The sequence below is a fragment of the Neovison vison genome, chromosome 6, assembly GCF_020171115.1.
Source record: "Neovison vison isolate M4711 chromosome 6, ASM_NN_V1, whole genome shotgun sequence".
NCBI lineage: Eukaryota > Metazoa > Chordata > Mammalia > Carnivora > Mustelidae > Neogale > Neogale vison.
The window spans coordinates 202926863-202943552 of NC_058096.1; the positions used below are offsets into that span (position 1 = coordinate 202926863).

General features: G+C 40.2%; 1 protein-coding gene across 16 annotated transcripts in view; it reads left to right on the forward strand.

The window, feature by feature from the left end:
* Window positions 1–16690, forward strand: part of PBRM1 (polybromo 1) — a 127317-nt gene that overhangs the window by 19525 nt on the left and 91102 nt on the right. For all 16 annotated transcript variants that reach the window (XM_044253407.1, XM_044253409.1, XM_044253420.1 and 13 more), the window contains 4 exons: window positions 3832–3975; window positions 7130–7246; window positions 12344–12412; window positions 15461–15559. In XM_044253407.1, the coding sequence (XP_044109342.1) occupies window positions 3832–3975; window positions 7130–7246; window positions 12344–12412; window positions 15461–15559 (429 nt within the window). The remainder of the gene's footprint in view (window positions 1–3831; window positions 3976–7129; window positions 7247–12343; window positions 12413–15460; window positions 15560–16690) is intronic.

Here is a 16690-nt window from a genome sequence, read left to right on the forward strand (position 1 = left end):
CTCTCTTTCTGCCTGCCTCTCTGCCTACTTGTGATCTCTCTCTGCCAAATAAATAAATAAAATCTTAAAAAAATAAAATAAAATCTCTCGCTCTGATGATGAATTTGTCTGTTTCTCCTTATAACTGTTGTTCTTTTGCTTTATGTATTTTAAAACTCCAACTGGGAGCATACAAGTTGAAAATTGTCGTATTGACCTAGTAAATTGTACTTTTTTTGCATTATGTAGTATCATCGGTAATGTCTTTTGTTTGAAGTCTGTTTTCTTGGCTATTAATATAGTTCGAACAGATTTTATTTTTGTGTTTACCTAGTTTATTTTTCTTCCATTCTTTTCCTTCAGCCTTTTGGTGCCAGTGCATCTCTTGTAAACAGCGTATGCATGAATTTCTATTAATACGGGTGTTAATCTTTTTAACTGGAATTTCATCTATTTACGGTTTCAGTAATGACGTTATGTTTGGATGTATTCCTGTCATTTATATTTCTACTTTCTCTTTATCTCTTCTTTAATATTTTTTCTTGTTTTTCCTTTGGCCTTCTTTTGGTTTCATTTTGTTATTCCCTTTTATTTTCTCTTTTTTATGGGCGTTATAAAATCTGTTGATAATCTTTTAGATCTTTATTTAGGAATTTTTAATGTATATAATTAATTTACCAAAGTCAAAAGCTAATAATCAGCATCTTAAACCTCCTTCTAAACAACACAAAAAAGACCTTAGAATAATTCAACTCTGATCTATTTATGCAACTGATATTTTGTATTTTAGTTCTTTTGTGGCAGATTTTTTTAAAAAGGATTTTATTTTGGGGTGCCTGGGTAGTACAGTTGGTTGAGCATCCGGCTCTTGATTTTGGCTTGGGTTATGATCTCAGGGTCTTGGGATCAGGCCCCACCTGAGCTCTGTGCTCAGTGGAGAATCTGTTTGAGGATTCTCTTTCCCCTTCTCCCTCTGCTCCTCCCCCTGCTTGCATTCTCTCTCTCCCTCTTTCTCTCTCTTAAATAAATGAACCTTTTTTTAAAATAAAGGCTTTTATTTTTAAGTAATCTTTGCACCCAGCATGGGACTGGAACTCACAACCCTGAGGTGAAGAGTCATACACTCCACTGACTGAGACAGTGAGACACCCCTTTTGTGGCAGATTTTTAATCTACTCTTTATTCTTTTTTTTTTTTTTTAACTTCATTTATTTATTTGACAGAGAGACAGAGCAGGAACACAAGCAGGGGGAGTGGGAGAGGGAAAACAGGCTTCCCACTGAGCAGGGAGCCCAGTGCAGGGCTCAATCCTAGGACTCCAGGATCATGACCGGAGCTGAAGGCAGATGCTTAACTGACCAAGCCACTCAGACGCCCCAGTTGATTTATTTATTTTAAGTAATCTTTATACCCAACCCTGGGGCTCGAATTCATAGCCCCTGAGATCAGAAGTCGCATGTCCTTCTGACTGAGCTAGCCAGGTGTCCCTATTCTTTATTTTTATTGCCATCAAGGAGTCTTCTGTCAATATAATTTTAGTTCCTTTAAAGGTTAGCTATCTTTTCTTTCTGGCTGTCTTTGGTTTCCTTTTGTCTCTTGTGTTCTACAGTTTCACGGTGATGTGTCTGGATATGAATATCCTTTTATTATTATAGTCTGGGAACTGTAGGGCTTTCTAAATCTTTGGATTGATGTGTTTCATCAGCCTGGAGAAGTTTGCAGCTGTTCTTTGTATGCTGCGCCAGCCAGAGTGTCCTGCTAGAACTCGAATTGTGTGTTCTGCTAGAGCCCTCTCAAGTCTCTGTCTCTCCTAACCTTTCATAGTCCCCTTTTCAGTGCCTTTGTTGCTTTTTATGTAATTTCTTTTTTTTTTTTTTTAAAGATTATTTATTTATTTATTTGACAGAGAGAGAGAGACGGCGAGAGAGGGAATATAAGCAGGGGTGTGGGAGAGGGAGAAACAGGTTTCCCGTTAGCAGGGAGCCCGATGCTCTGTCCCAGGATCCTGGGATCATGACCCAAGCTGAAGGCAGATGCTTAACACCTGAGCCACCCAGACGCCCCGCTTTTTATGTAATTTCTTTAGTTCTTCTACTTTTCTTTGAAATCTGCTCTTAAACCACACTGTTGAGTTCTTACTTCTAATATTTGTGTTTTTCATATTTTGGAAGTAGTTTTCTTTTCAGGGTTTCCTGCAATTTGCTTCTATTTTTCAATCCCATCGTATCTTTAAAAACGTTCAACATACTCATTTTTCATACTATGGCATAATTCCAAAATCTGAAATACTTGCATGTCTGATTTTGTGGTTATTTCTGCTGGCTTTCTTGTGTGGTTTCATTCTTTTGTGTTTCATGAAATTTAACCTTGAGCTCGCATTTCTTGGAACTTGATCTCTAGAGATTGTTGGAGGCTTAGCTTGAAATTGGGTTCATTCAGGGTAGTGTGTTGCTTATCCCAGGCACCTGGCCTGTCTTTATTAGGGCTAGCGTATGATGATTTCTTGGAGGAGAATCATCCCATGCCTCTCCTCTCCCTGCAGTGTTATGGTTGGAGATAAGCACAGGTTTAGCAGGGTGGAGGATGAGGTGGGTAGTGTTGTTCCCAGGCATCACAGAAACTGAATTGTTTTTGAATTCCTGCTTAGGCTGCAAGTGTGGTGTTTGGAGTCCCAGCTTCTGGTGGGCTCTGACCTTTATCTCCTCTCCCTGCAGCTTCAGAGAGCTTTGAAAACTAAAGCTTTAGGTTTATCTTACCTTACAGAAGCCCTCAAGTGGACATCAGCTTCCGTGTTCTGCTTGGTCATCTGGGTTCCTGCTTTTACTCTGTTCTTGCTCTTTTGAGCATTGCTTTCTCCTTATTGGCAGCACCTGGATGGATTTGAAAGTTTAGTTTTACTTATTTGTTTATTTTTTAAAAAATTTTATTTATTTATTTGACAGAGAGAAACACAGTGAGAGAGAGAACACAGGCAGGGGAAGTGGGAGAGGGAGAAGCAGGCTTCCTGGTGTGCAGGGAGCCTGATGTGGGGCTCGATCCCAGGACTCTGGGATCAGGACCTGAGCTGCAGGCAGACGCTTGACGACTGAGCCACCCAGACACCCCATTGTTTATTTTAACATTGGTTCCAGCATTGCTTTTACTGGAAAGTTTCAGTTAGAGTTTATCCCTATTATACTTTAGGAAAAGAAGTCTTTAAATAAAGTAGTAAATAGCTTAAAAATAGAAGTGATAGTAGAACAATCGTTAGCTTCTACCCTTTACACTTACAGCCCTTAAATTGGGGCTTACCTTTTAAATTGCGTATGTTCATGTATGAGTAATTAGGGTTAAAATTTTTTTTTAAGATTTTATTTATTTATTTGTCAGAGAGAGAACACAAGCAGGGGGAGCAACAGGTAGAGGGAGAAGCTGGCTCACCACTGAACAAGGAGCCCAGTGGGGTCCTTGATCTCAGGACCCTGGGATCATGACCTTAGCCAAAGGCAGACACATAACTGACTGAGCCACCCAGGCATCTCTGTTAGTGTTAATTTAACAAATCATTTATCTTTTGCTTCAGATCTTAATGTAATGAGATAATAGGTCATAAATAAATAAAATAATACGATTTCAGAATGCCTTTAAAACATATGCTTTGTTTCTCAGAAGAAAAATTGAGGCTCATGTATCTTTTAATCATAAAGATTTCTAAATTTGTTGTAGGAGTTTCAGCATCGATGTCTTAGAATGCTAGTCTCTGCTGGAACAGAATGCTTTAAAAGTAGTTGTTGATTTACAATAAAATACTATTACTATTTATTTACAATAAAATACTAAAGTATTTTCTTTTGTCTTTGTTCATTTGTACAGCCAGATTCTCCTGAATATAAAGCTGCTTGCAAACTCTGGGATTTGTACCTTAGAACAAGAAATGAGTTTGTTCAAAAAGGAGAAGCAGATGACGAAGATGATGATGAAGATGGGCAAGACAATCAAGGCACAGTGACAGAAGGAGTAAGTGCGCAGCTGGAATGAGTAAGATGGACCATTGTGAGAGTGGACGAGGCCCCCCCCACCTGTGATTTCTTCTGTGCTGCTATGGGCAACTGGGTTTCCTGTGGTGTGGTTTTGGTAACTAGGAGGGTAAGGGGGCATATGACCAGAGATCCCCACTCCGATTACAAGAGATCCTAGGACATCCTGGACATTGAGTGCCATGAGTGGTTGTTTTCATGTGTTGCTCTTACATTAATGCATATTTCCTGTTCAGTTTTAAGGAGAACCTTCATATTATCAAGGGCTGTTCCAGTTTTGCTGGATTGAGATAGAACTGTAGGCAGTATTGTGATTAACTGTTGGAGAGTCATTGGAATCACCTTAGAAATATTTTTTGTAGCTTGTATGCTGCTGTTCCCAGAACATGCCAGATGTGCTCTTGCCCCTAGGATTTTGCAGTTGCTCTTCTGCTTGGAACATACGCTTCCTTTGGCTCTTTCTGTGACTGGCTCTTTTTCATGATTCTAACATCACTTAAAATTAAGACAGCTAGGAGAGGACTTTCCTGATGACCTGTCTAAATTGTTTGCCCTGTACCCGTCTTTTCCCATCATCACATCACTCTGTTCTGTGGTCCTCAGGTTTTTGTTAACATTATGTGAAATAACTTGTTTATCTGTTTGCATGTTTACTTTCTTTCTTCTTACAAAGAGAATGATAGCTGCACAGAAAATACCACCTTATTCACCTGTTGCTGGCATCTAGACTGTGAGGGGTGTGTAGGTACTGGTAAACATTTGATGAACAAGCATGCGTTTAATTAGAGGAAGAAGGATAATAAAAGTAAGGACATTGCTCTTCTGTAGCTAAATAGTGAGACACCCAAAGATGAGCGTTCCCCTTTCTTCCCTAAGTAAACCTCAATAGGCCTTCTCCTGAAGCTTCAACACAGAGAAAAGAAATGCTAGGTGAATTTCTCAAAAATGTAAATACTTCGGGGCACCTGGGTGCTCAGTCGGTTAAGCATCCAACTCCTGCATTTGGCTCAGGTCATGATAATGGAGCTCCACATCGGGCTCTCTGCTCAGCATGGAGTCCACTTAAGATTTCCCCTCTCCCTATGCCTCTCTGCCACACACACCCCCACATGCTCTCAGTTTCTCTCTTTCTATTAAAAAAAGAAAGTAACTACTTCTGGGACTCTCAAAATGTAGCTCTTGGGTACCTTGTCACTTCCTTCTGGCAGTTAAATGATTAGAATTAGGTAGAAGGCAATTAACTTGGGATTCCCTGGAATTTTACTCTCCAGTATTAATATAGGAACAGTGATTTACCCCATGCTTTCTTGGGCAGAGGGCTCAGTCGTCTTATAGGCCTCCAGGGTTCTAGTCAAAAAATGAAACCACCTGCCTTTAGGACTTGCCTGTGTTTCTTTGTTAAGAAATTGGGAGGTTCTTGCACATTCATGTTTATACCTCCCAGGCTTCTTATTGGCCCTAAGTTCTTGTGAATGGAGAAGGTATTTTCAAGCTTCTCTTTTTTTTTTAAGATTTTATTTATTTATTTGACAGAGAGAGAGCACAAGTAGGCAGAGAGGCAGGCAGAGAGAGAGAGAGAGAGGAAGCCAAGCAGAGAGCCCAATGCGGGGCTTGAGCCAAGGACCCCAAGATCACAACCCCAGCCAAAGGCAGAGGCTTTAACCCCCTGAGCCACCCAGGCACCCTGCTTCTCATTTTTAAATTCAAAATGATTTCTTTGGCGCCTTCCCAGTTGTGGAAATAGGTTCTGTGAGTGCATTCGCACACTGCAGCACATGCTGCTTGTCATCTGCAACGCGTGTTTCCGGAGTACCTGTTTGGGTTGGGAGGAAAGGAATCTTGGCTGCAGAGTATAACTCTGCTCTTTTTGAAACTAACTCTGTGGTACTGTGTTTTAGCCAGGAAGTAAATGACTTAAGCATGGGTATTTTTAGTCTGATTTCATCAGTGTTTTGTTGGTTCTCTAAACTTATGTAGTTGGAAACTCTCAGAGAATCACATGTTTTATTTGTTAAATATTTGTTTTGTGTTTGTTATTGCCAGGCACTGTGCTGGGCTCAAGAGATGTTAATGTTCTCTCTGTGGAGTTAATGTTGGACCTTAAAATAGAGACTGTACTAAATAAAAAAGACCTATTATATGAGGACACAAAGACCAGTGCTTTTGTGGTTTAAGCCAGAAATACATTACCCTTTCTTTTATATGCACAGAACATGGTTCTATAACTCTTTTGTTTAAGATTTATTTATTTATTTTAGGGAGAGAGTGAACATGTCAGGGAGGAGCAGAGGGAGAGAATCTCAAGCAGACTCCCTGCTGACTGCAGAGTCCTACATGGGGTTTGATCTCTCAACCCCAGGATCGTGACCAGAATCAAAAGAGTCGGGTGTTTAAACAGTTGAGCCACCAGGCGCACCCATTTTCTGTAACTCTTGATGCAAACATGCCATTGCTCAGTGTAAAAACCAGCTTCAGACTCAGATCCTGCCTGGCCAAGTACTGTTTGGGGCATATACTTTCCCATGTGGAAACAGTAAATAAGGTAGGAGTAAGTCAGCCAGTCTGCAGGGCAGAAGTAATGTGCATTATTTGATATGATCTCTATTTGCTTCTGAGATAGCTAGAATTCTGTCATTACATCTGATAGAGCCACCCCATGGGTAGAAGTATATATTTGCAGCTTTACATGCATCCTTGTTCTACCAGAATATTCAGACTTCAGTAGTTAGGAAGAGCAGATACAGAGAGAGTCAGGTATCATGGGATATGTTTTCCCTGTCTCAGTTGCTCAGACCCTAAGAAGGTTTGCATTTCCATCATTTCATACATATGGCACTTGAATTTCCCTGTTACAGTGTTTACTGTGGAATAGACTTCAGTAAAAGGACCTGATCCAAGGAATTTAGTTGCTGAGGTAACATAAGGAGCCTCCTTAGTTTCATGTATGCCATTCCAGGGGTGCAAGCCCCATGTCTGCATCAGAGCGTTTCTGTGGTATTATTGAAAACTTACACTAAAGAAGTACTGTTTATAATTGCTTTTTGAATTAATTTTAACATTTTAGCATTGATGTTTGGATTTCTCTCACAGTCATTCTCTCTCTTCTCTCCTTGCTGCTAACCTCCTCCTCCCAGTCTTCTCCAAGTTACTTGAAGGAGATCCTGGAGCAGCTTCTTGAAGCCATAGTTGTAGCCACAAATCCATCAGGACGTCTCATCAGTGAACTTTTTCAGAAACTGCCTTCTAAAGTGGTAAGTGATGCAATTAAAAACAGGTGAGTTAAAGTGTGTTTTTGTTTCATACGGTTTTCATTTTTCAGTACTTCAGAAAATTTATTAGTTTTTAGTAAATAAAGGCATTGGAGGCTGCCGAGTGACCCTCCTTGAGGCCACAGCAGCAAGCACACAGGACATGTTCTACCATTTTATCTCACCTGAAGGTTGTGAATTTAAAACAAAATTGTTTTTGATTGGTTATTCTTACTGTTTGGTTTTTGTTTTTTACTGTAAAATATATATATAAGATTTACCATTTAACCATTTTAAGTGTATGGTTCAGTGAGGTAAGTATATTTGTATTGTATGTGTTTGCTTAATTAAAACTCTGTATCCATTAAACAATAACTCCTCATAAAATAAAATAAAGTAAAAAAATAAAATACAAACAAAAAACCCAATAACTCCCCATTCCCTCTCAGCCCCGGCTTCTGGCAACTACCGTTCTGTGTTCTCTATGAATTTGACTACTCTAAGTACCTGATCATAAGAGAATTCGTACACTGTCTTTTTTTATCTGGCTTATCTCATTTAGCATCATTTATTCAGTGTTCATCCAGGTTGGAGCATGTGCCAGAATTTCCTTTCTTTTTAAAGCTAAGTAAATACTCCCATTTGTGCATATACCACATTTTATTTGTCCATTTATCTGCCCGTGGACATTGGGTTGTTTCCAATCTTGGTGACTCTTAAAATAACAAAATAAGTACATAAACTAAGCCTTTTATTTATAAAAGAGAAGAAACATTCTCTTTGCTCAGGAGACAGAATGAGAAGATAAATGAGTTCTTCCTCTTTTAGTTCTGATCTCCTGGTGATGGAGAAGAGAGAGATCTAGTAGTACTCATCTACCCCAAAGAGGAAGAGGTTTTCTAGACAAGTGAGACCCTTTGAAAGTGGCAGGGCCTCTTGTGGCTTCATAACCGAAAGGCAGTGAACATCACTAAAGTCCCACTGTAGCCCATGGAACCACAAACATTTCGATGGCCTCCGCATTCTTGTATTTCTAGACAAGGATATACTTTTAGAAGTACTTCACTGTCGCATGTAACTCCATTGTGATGATTTACTTTTTATCTACCTCCTTCCCACATCCCTGAATTTAAGAACAATTATGTACCATTTTCTTTTGTATCCTTGCCATTTAGTTGGAATCCAGCATGTCACTGGTGTGGAAGAAATGCTTATTGACTGATGAGCAGCGTGCAGTTTTCCCCATCAGTCATCGACGTGACTAGTTATTTAGAGATGTGTCTTGACTAGTTGTAGGACAGTTACCACATTAGAAGTAAAGCAGAGGGGCACCTGGCTGGCTAAGAGGGTGGAACATGCAAGTCTTGATCTTGGTGTCATGAGTTCAAACCCCATGTTGGGTGTAGACTTTACTTTAAAAAGTTAAAAAGAAAAAAAAGTTGAAAGAAAGAAAGCATATATGACCACTGCTATTCTAAGTGTGGATCTGATTAGAAAAATACAGTGATTATATTGGTCATATGGTTTAAATTTTAAGAGAAAAGGAAAACTGTACGATGACTCCTCAAAAAATTAAATACAGATTTACCCTCTGATCCAGTAATTCCACTTTGGGTACATACCCAAAGGAATTGGAAGCAGGAGCTCAAAGAGATGTGTACACCCATGTTCACAGTGGTATTATTCAAAATAGCTAAAACATGGGAGCAACCCGATGGCCCTCAGTAGATGACTAGATAAATGAAATGTGGTATATACATACAATAGAGTATTTATCAGCCTTTAGAAAAAGAATGAGGGGAACCTGGGTGGCTCGCTCAGTTAAGAGTCTGCCTTTGGCTCAGGTGATGATCGCAGGGTCCTTAGATCAAGCCCTGCATACTGCTCCCTATTCAGCAGGAAACTTGCTTCTCCCTTTCCCTCTGCCCCTACCCCTGCTTATTCTCTCGTTCTCTCTCTCAAATACATAAATGAAATATTTAAAATAAATTAAAAAGAATGAAATTCTGACACATGCTAAAATGAACCCTGAACACATTATAGTAAGTGAAATCAGCCTGTCACAGAAGGACCAATAGTGCATTTTTCCTCTTGTAGAAGGTACTCAGAGTATTCAGATTCATAGAGAAAGTAGAATTGTGGTTTCCAGGGACTGGCAGGAAGAGAGAGGGTGCAGTTATTGTTCAGTGGGTCTGGAGATTCGGTTTGGGAGGATGAAAAGTTTAGAAGCTGGATGATGACCATGGTTGCACAATAGTGTAAGTACTTAATGTCACTGAACCACACACTTACAATGACTAAACGGTAAATTTTTTGTATATTTGACCACAATTTAAAAAAAATATAAGAAAGGAGTATAGTCTTTATTCAAGACCTACTCTTATTTTGCAGGAGGTCATCACCAGTGGTCAAGCCACCAAGGGTGACTTGGAGCAATAAAACATTAAAATATCCTGGGGCACCTGGGTGGCTCAGTCAGTTAAGCGTCCCAACTCTTGATCTCAGATCAGGGCTTGATCTCAGGATCATGAGTTTAAGCCCCCCATGGGCTCCATGCTGGATGTGGAGCTTATTTTTAAAACAAACAAACTAACAAACATGTTTAATATCCTGTTCCTCCATTCCAGGAGAGCTTTTGGGAATACCATGTAGCAAAAGTGGGTTGGAAAAAGCAGGTTCCCATTTGTCCCTCGGGATGTGACAGTTTGAAAGTCAGCAAGGACTGAGATTGGGAGGGCAGGGCAGTTTTTACCTTTCCTTTATGAGCCCTTTCCAAGCTGAATTGGCTGAAGACAGGGGATTGTGAATATGCAGACCCAACAGCTGAGATTACGGATTATGGCCTTGCTATAATTTGTCTTCTGAAGTAGAATTGATAGAGAGGGGGCAGAAAATGGGTTTGATCCAGGCAAAGTAAAGAGTAGGGTTAAGAAAGTAAGGGTAAGCTGAGGAATGAGATGAGAGGAAGCATCCCTGAGATCACGCCTTCAGCCCAGTAACTGGGTGAAGGCTGTAGTCTCCTGCTTTTTGTTGTTGTTTGGGCTTCAAGGACTTAAACAGGTTGAAAGAACTTGGAGAGCCCACATAGTAGACCAACTTTTTTTTTAATTAACATATAATGTATTATTTTCTTCAGGGTATAGGTCTGTGAATCATCAGGCTTACACAGTTCACAGCGCTCACCAAAGCACATGCCCTCCCCAGTGTCCATCACCCACCCACCATATCCCTCCCCCGCTCACCCCCAGCAACCCTCTGTTTGTTCCCTGAGATTAAGAGTCTCTTATGGTTTGTCTCCCTCCCCGGTCCCATCTTGTTTCAGTTTTTTGCTCCCTATCCCCCATATCCCCCTGCCCTGCCTCTCAAATTCCTCATATCAGAGAGATCGCATGATAATTGTCTTTTTCTGACTGACTTATTTCGCTCAGCATAATACCCTCTAGTTCTATCCATGTAGTTGCAAATGGCAAGATTTTGGTTTTTTTATTTTTGGTCAGCTTCATTGGTTTCTTCCAAGGAACCAAACCTGTAGAAGAAAAGACTTGGGGCAGTGAATACAGTGTGGGCATTGTTTTTTGGTGTTTGTTTGTTTGTTTTAAAGACTTTATTTATTTATTTGACAGAGATCACAAGTAGGCAGAGAGGCAGGCAGAGAGAGAGAGAGGAGGAAGCAGGCTTCCTGCTGATCCGAGAACCTGGTGCGGGGCTTGATCCCAGGACCCTGGGATCAGGACCTGAGCCAAAAGCAGAGGCTTTAACCCACTGAGCCACCCAGGCGCCCCTGTTTTGTTTTGTTTTTAAAGATTTTATTTATTTGAAAGAGGGCATGCATTCAGGGGAGGGGCAGACGGTGAAGGAAAATCTCAAGCTAACTCCTGCTGAGCACAGAGCCTGACACGGGGCACCATCTCATGATCCCGAGATTGAGACCTGAACTGAACTGAAGAGTCAGATACTTAACCAACTGAGCCATCCAGGCGTCCCTGCACTGTGGACTTTGTGAAACTCTTCAAGAATATTCCTCTAGCATACTTTACTTATTTTCTTGTGATGAGCTAATATTTGATAAGAAATCAGAGAGTGCTTATAATTTTACCTTTTGTGGGTTTTTTTGAAGATTTTATTTATTTATTTTATAGAGAGAATGAAAGACAGAGACAGGGCATGAGCTAGGAGGAGGAGGCAGAGGCAGAGGGAGAGGGAGAAGCAGACTTCCCACTGAGCAGGAAGCCTGGGCTTGATCCCAGGACGCTAGGATAATGGCCTGAACCAAAGGCAGATGCTTAGCTGACTGAGCCATCCAGGCACCCCTTTTACTTTGATTCTTTAATGTGGTTTCACTTAATGTGTTTTAGTTTGAAAAAAAATTAATTTGACCAAAATAAGTAGAAGCATTAAGTTAAACATGAAGCTAACAAACTTGCAACCTTATGCAGTTTAAGATCCACAAGAATTTTATATGAGGGGCGCCTGAGTGGCTCAGTTGGTTTAACCATCCAACTCTTTTTTGGCTCAGGTCGTAATCTCATGGTTGTGAGATTGAGCCCTGTGTCAGGCTACACAGTTGGCATGGAGTCAGCCTGAGATCTTTTTCCCACTCCCTCTCCCCACCCCAACTCCTTCCTCCCAGCCCCTGTCTACTCACAGGTGTGTGTTCTCTCTCTTTAAAGTAAATAAAATCTTTAAAAAAAAATTTTCTATGAAATAGGATAATATTATGTGATTTAAGTTGAAAAATTAAAGAGCTTATACGAACATTCAAAAACATTCTATTTCATTTCCAGGGATAAATATGTTGGAACCTTAAACTTTAAACTGTGTGATTCTATGAATTTAGAATTTTTTAAAACATTAAGTTATATTGTTGGATAATGGCAGTTACCGGATACTACCTGTAAACTTGTACAACGTGCTGTAAATCTTGTTAAAATCAAATTCTTTCTGCTTCAACTATAACAAACCATATGCTTTACAGCTGTGTCTGTAGCCTTGCATCTGATAGAGCTGTTCAGTTGATTAACAGATTGTCAGTGTCCTTCCTTGTTTCTCATTTCCTGGATACTTTCTCTTATTTATCATGCCTGGGTTTTTGTCTTCCAGCAATATCCAGACTATTATGCAATAATTAAGGAGCCTATAGATCTCAAGACCATTGCTCAGAGGATACAGGTACGAAGATAACCACATGTGTTTTAGGGAAGTTCAGCCTGAGATCTTTTGTAGAGGCTTTTAGGAAACAGAAGCGATGTCTTTGTAAGGGGTTATTAACAATATAATAAACAAGTGGAGTGGTAAAACTGATTATAGCTTTGGAGGAGGTAGCATAGTGTCCCTTTTGCATTTTATCTCTAGGGAGGAAAGCAGAATTTTCACTGGTGTTGTAAATCTTGCTCTTAGGACAAAAATTAAAAAGCACTGGCCATAGACATTTTTAGTTGTGAAAGTCCCATTAGCAATAAAGCTTTGTTGTTTATTCTTACCTGCTTCCTAATAGTTTTAGGATGTCTCAGAGTAAGTTACCCTCAGTATATGTTAGAGGGTAAGGTCAGTGAAAACAGAGGCTTTGTTCTCTTTGAGTGCCTTCCTCCCTGTACCCCCAGCAGTAGCAGCAGCCAACACTCACTTGGCATTGCCAGCTGCCTGCTCTGTTCTCACTGCTTTGTATGTATTAACTGTTAATTCTGATAGCCACTCCCTGAGGTAGATACCATTATTATTCCTGTTTTACAGATGAGAAAAACCGAAGCACCGAGCTGGTAAGTCACTGGCCCAAGTCAGCAGCTAGTAAGGAGAAGAGTTGGGATTTGAATCCAGACATTCTGACTCCCGAGTCTGTGCTCTTAACCTCTGCACTGTTACCGCCTCTCCACAGAGTAGGTGCTCAATAGATGTTTATTGAGTTGAATGAATGACGAAATTTAAAACTTGGCGATTAGAGGTTAAGGAAGGTATAGGGAGAAAGAGCTATATTTTACCAGAAATCCAGTTTTTAGAGTTGGACCGACATGGGTTGTCTTCCTAGCTCTGCTCCTTACTAGCTATATCGCTTCGGTCAGGCGACTTGCCTGCTTCCTCTGCTGTTTGCTGGGTTAGTGTGACCAGTTCGCAGACTCGGAGGGGGCAGGAGTAATGGACGAAGCATCTCACAGAGCACCTATGGGATGTGGCCTTGGTTAGTGTGAGTTAGGGTTCCTCCCAGAGTGAGGAGGGTTTGGGGCTCCCCGTAGATAAAGAGGAAAATTTAATGTGTCACATTGTCTCATTGAGAAACGAGACTGAAGGCAAGTGGTTTGCCAGGAGGGAGAAACGTCCTTGGCTTTAAAATTGTAGGAGAGCAGTGAACAGTGAAAGTGTAGTAATTACTGGTACCATAATACACTTTCACAGAATGTTAAAATACAGATTCTCTAATATATCACCTGGTTTTTAAGGTAGATCCCCAGCTGCTATTGCTAATGACTTAGTCTCCTAGAACCTAAATCCCTGGGGTTTCTAACATCTACCTTGGGGGAAGATGTTTTTGTGATACTGCAGTTCAGATCAGATCTGTGTATACACCCCTACCCCAGCCCCAGCCTTCTCTCTGAGACCTCTTTCCTTATCTTGTCTGTTCTTCCTTCCACAAGCTCCATAGAAGCACCTTCTGCCATCACCCTAAGCAAGATCTTGTCCTCTTCTGTCCAAATTATTGTAGTAGTCTCTCCTGCTTCTCTGATGAAGGGCTCTCTGGTCCTTTCTGCATGTTGCTTCCTGACCCTAGCATTCTTCCTATTTTATTCTTCCTTTCTGTTCCACAGCCCAAAGCCTTGTCACTTGTTTTCTAGTGCCTCCGCTAGCAAATCACAGTTTCTTTTAACAGTACAACAGAAACCAGCTCTGAATAACTCCAGCAGAAGGGGAATCCGTGGAAAGAGTATCAGATAGCTCGTACAGTTGTTCGGAAGGCAGGCAGGAGAACTAGCTGTAGGGAAGTAGGCAGAACTCAGGGACATCATGGCACAGTTGAGGTCATGCATAGTCTTTTTGTGGTGCCATCGCTGTTCCCAGTGCCATTGGCCACTGTGGATCCTGGATGTCCACTGCTCCCCTCTGCTTTATTGCCCTTTGCGGGAGTTAGGAATGCATTTTCTCTGTTCTCTTGCCCTCACTTTAGTCTCTCAAGACTCCCTGGAACACGAATTACCTCCCCTTGCCCTGGCTGCCAGGCTGCTGGCAGTGCTGTTACCCACTTACTTGTACCCTCTGTTGTGGAAAGTAGGTTCTTCCCTACTACCTGTACTAGGACTTTTTCCAAATATGGAGGGTCCTCAGGGTGGCTGGCTGGTTCTGTCAGCGGAACATGCAACTCTTGATCCTGGGGTTGTGAGTTCGAGCCCCACCTTGGGTGTAGAGATTATTTAAAAATAAAATCTTTAAGAAAAAAAAAAAGATAAACAGAGTGTGCTCAGCTGTTGGATATCCTCACTTGGTAAATCACCAGCTACTCTCCTTTCCCTGGCTGTCAGGATTTTGCCTCATTTGTCCTTACTATACAGCCTTTGCTTATGGTTCTTCCTTCCTCCACCCTCTACTCCACTTAATTTGGTTTTCTCAGTCTCTCTAGAATGTGTCTGTTCGTTTCTGTGTCCTTCTTGTTAACCCTGTATAATTTCTGCTTAGAGTGTCTTCCTCCTTCCTTTTCTTTGAAAATTGAAGGCAGTTCTCAGTTTCCCTGGATTATTTGGGATCGAGTGAGCTTTAAGATATGACAGCTCTAACACAGAGCCTGGTACATAGTAGGTACTCAAAGAGTTTAACCTCTGTGCTAGACTATTTTATCTGAAGTGGTCTGTAAAACTAGAGGAGTTTTACTTCACACCCTTAATTCACCTTTACTTTACAATCCTTAATGGATTAGTATTTGTAAAGCACTTAGAACAGTGCTTGGCACTATGTGTTTGCTGAATTAAACAACTTTTACATTATTTGATCTTTTAAGAATTGTAAGTTTTTGTGAAACTAACATAGCTCTGATTGTTACGTATCTCAAAAACTTGTGTGTAAATGGACACACAAGAGAAGAGAAAATGACTTTATATATTGTTCATACATGTATATTCCAATAAAGTCTTTGAATATGGTGAGAATTTAAAAATATGTGGAGTTCTTTTTTTCTTAAAGGTCTTGCTGATTAACTTTCAATTAAGAGGAACTGCTGTATTTTTTTGTTTACTCTAGAATGGAAGCTACAAGAGTATTCATGCAATGGCCAAAGATATAGATCTCCTAGCAAAAAATGCCAAAACTTACAATGAGCCTGGTTCTCAAGTGTTCAAGGTTAGTTTTTCGCTGTTGTTGTTTTCATTGGTAAGAGTAGACACCTTAATTTAGAGCCAGCAATTTTTATGCAACAACTTTATTGAGGTGAAATTCACATCATACCATACATTTCACTCAAAGTGTATGATTTAATGGTTTTTACTGTATTCTGAGTTGTGCACCCATGACCACATTCAGTGAACAGTCACTCCATTTGCCCCTAGTCTCCCCATTTTAGGAGCACTGGCTTACTTTCTGTCTCTGTGAATTTGCCTCTTTTGAACGTTTCGTGTAAATGGAATCACACAGATGTGGTCCTTTATGACTGGCATCTTGCACTGAGCATGACACTATTAATACATTCAGGTTGCAGCATGTATCACTTCTTCGTTCTTTCCATTGCTAAGTAATACTTCGTTACATTGGTATACTATGTTTTAGTTACCCACTTATCAATTGCTAGACATTTGGGTTGTTTCCACTTTACAGCTATTATAAAGAATGCTGCTGTGAACATTCATGTTTAAGTTTTTATGTGGACATAGTATTTTCATTTTGGGGGTATGTACCTAGGAATGAAATTGCTGGTCCACGTGGTAACTGTATATTTAACTTCTTGAGGAACCACCAAATTGTTTTCCAAACCAGCTATACCATTTCACATTTGCACTGGAAATCTGCAAGTGTAATTTCTCCACATTCTCAATAACATTTATTTTCCGTTTTTGTTTTTATGATAGCCATCCTTGTTGGTATGAAGTAGTATCTCATTGTGTTTTGAATATTATTTCCCTGATGATTAGTGATGTGGAACATCTTTTTGTGTGTCTATCAGCCATTCACATACCTTCTTTGAAAAACTTTTTAATCAGATCCTTACCCCATTTTTAAATTGGGTTACCTGCTTTTTTATTGTTGAATTGTTAGATTTTTTTATATAATCTTAGACATTAAAGAAGGTGTATGATTTACAAATATTTTCTCCCATTCTGTGGATTGTTTTCACTTTCATGATAATGTCCTTTGACAAAGTTTTTAATTTGGTTAAGTCCAGTTTGTCTGCCTTTTTTTTTAACTTTTTTTTTTATTAACATGTAATGTATTATTAGCCCCAGGGATATAGGTCTGTGAATCGCGAGGTTTACACAC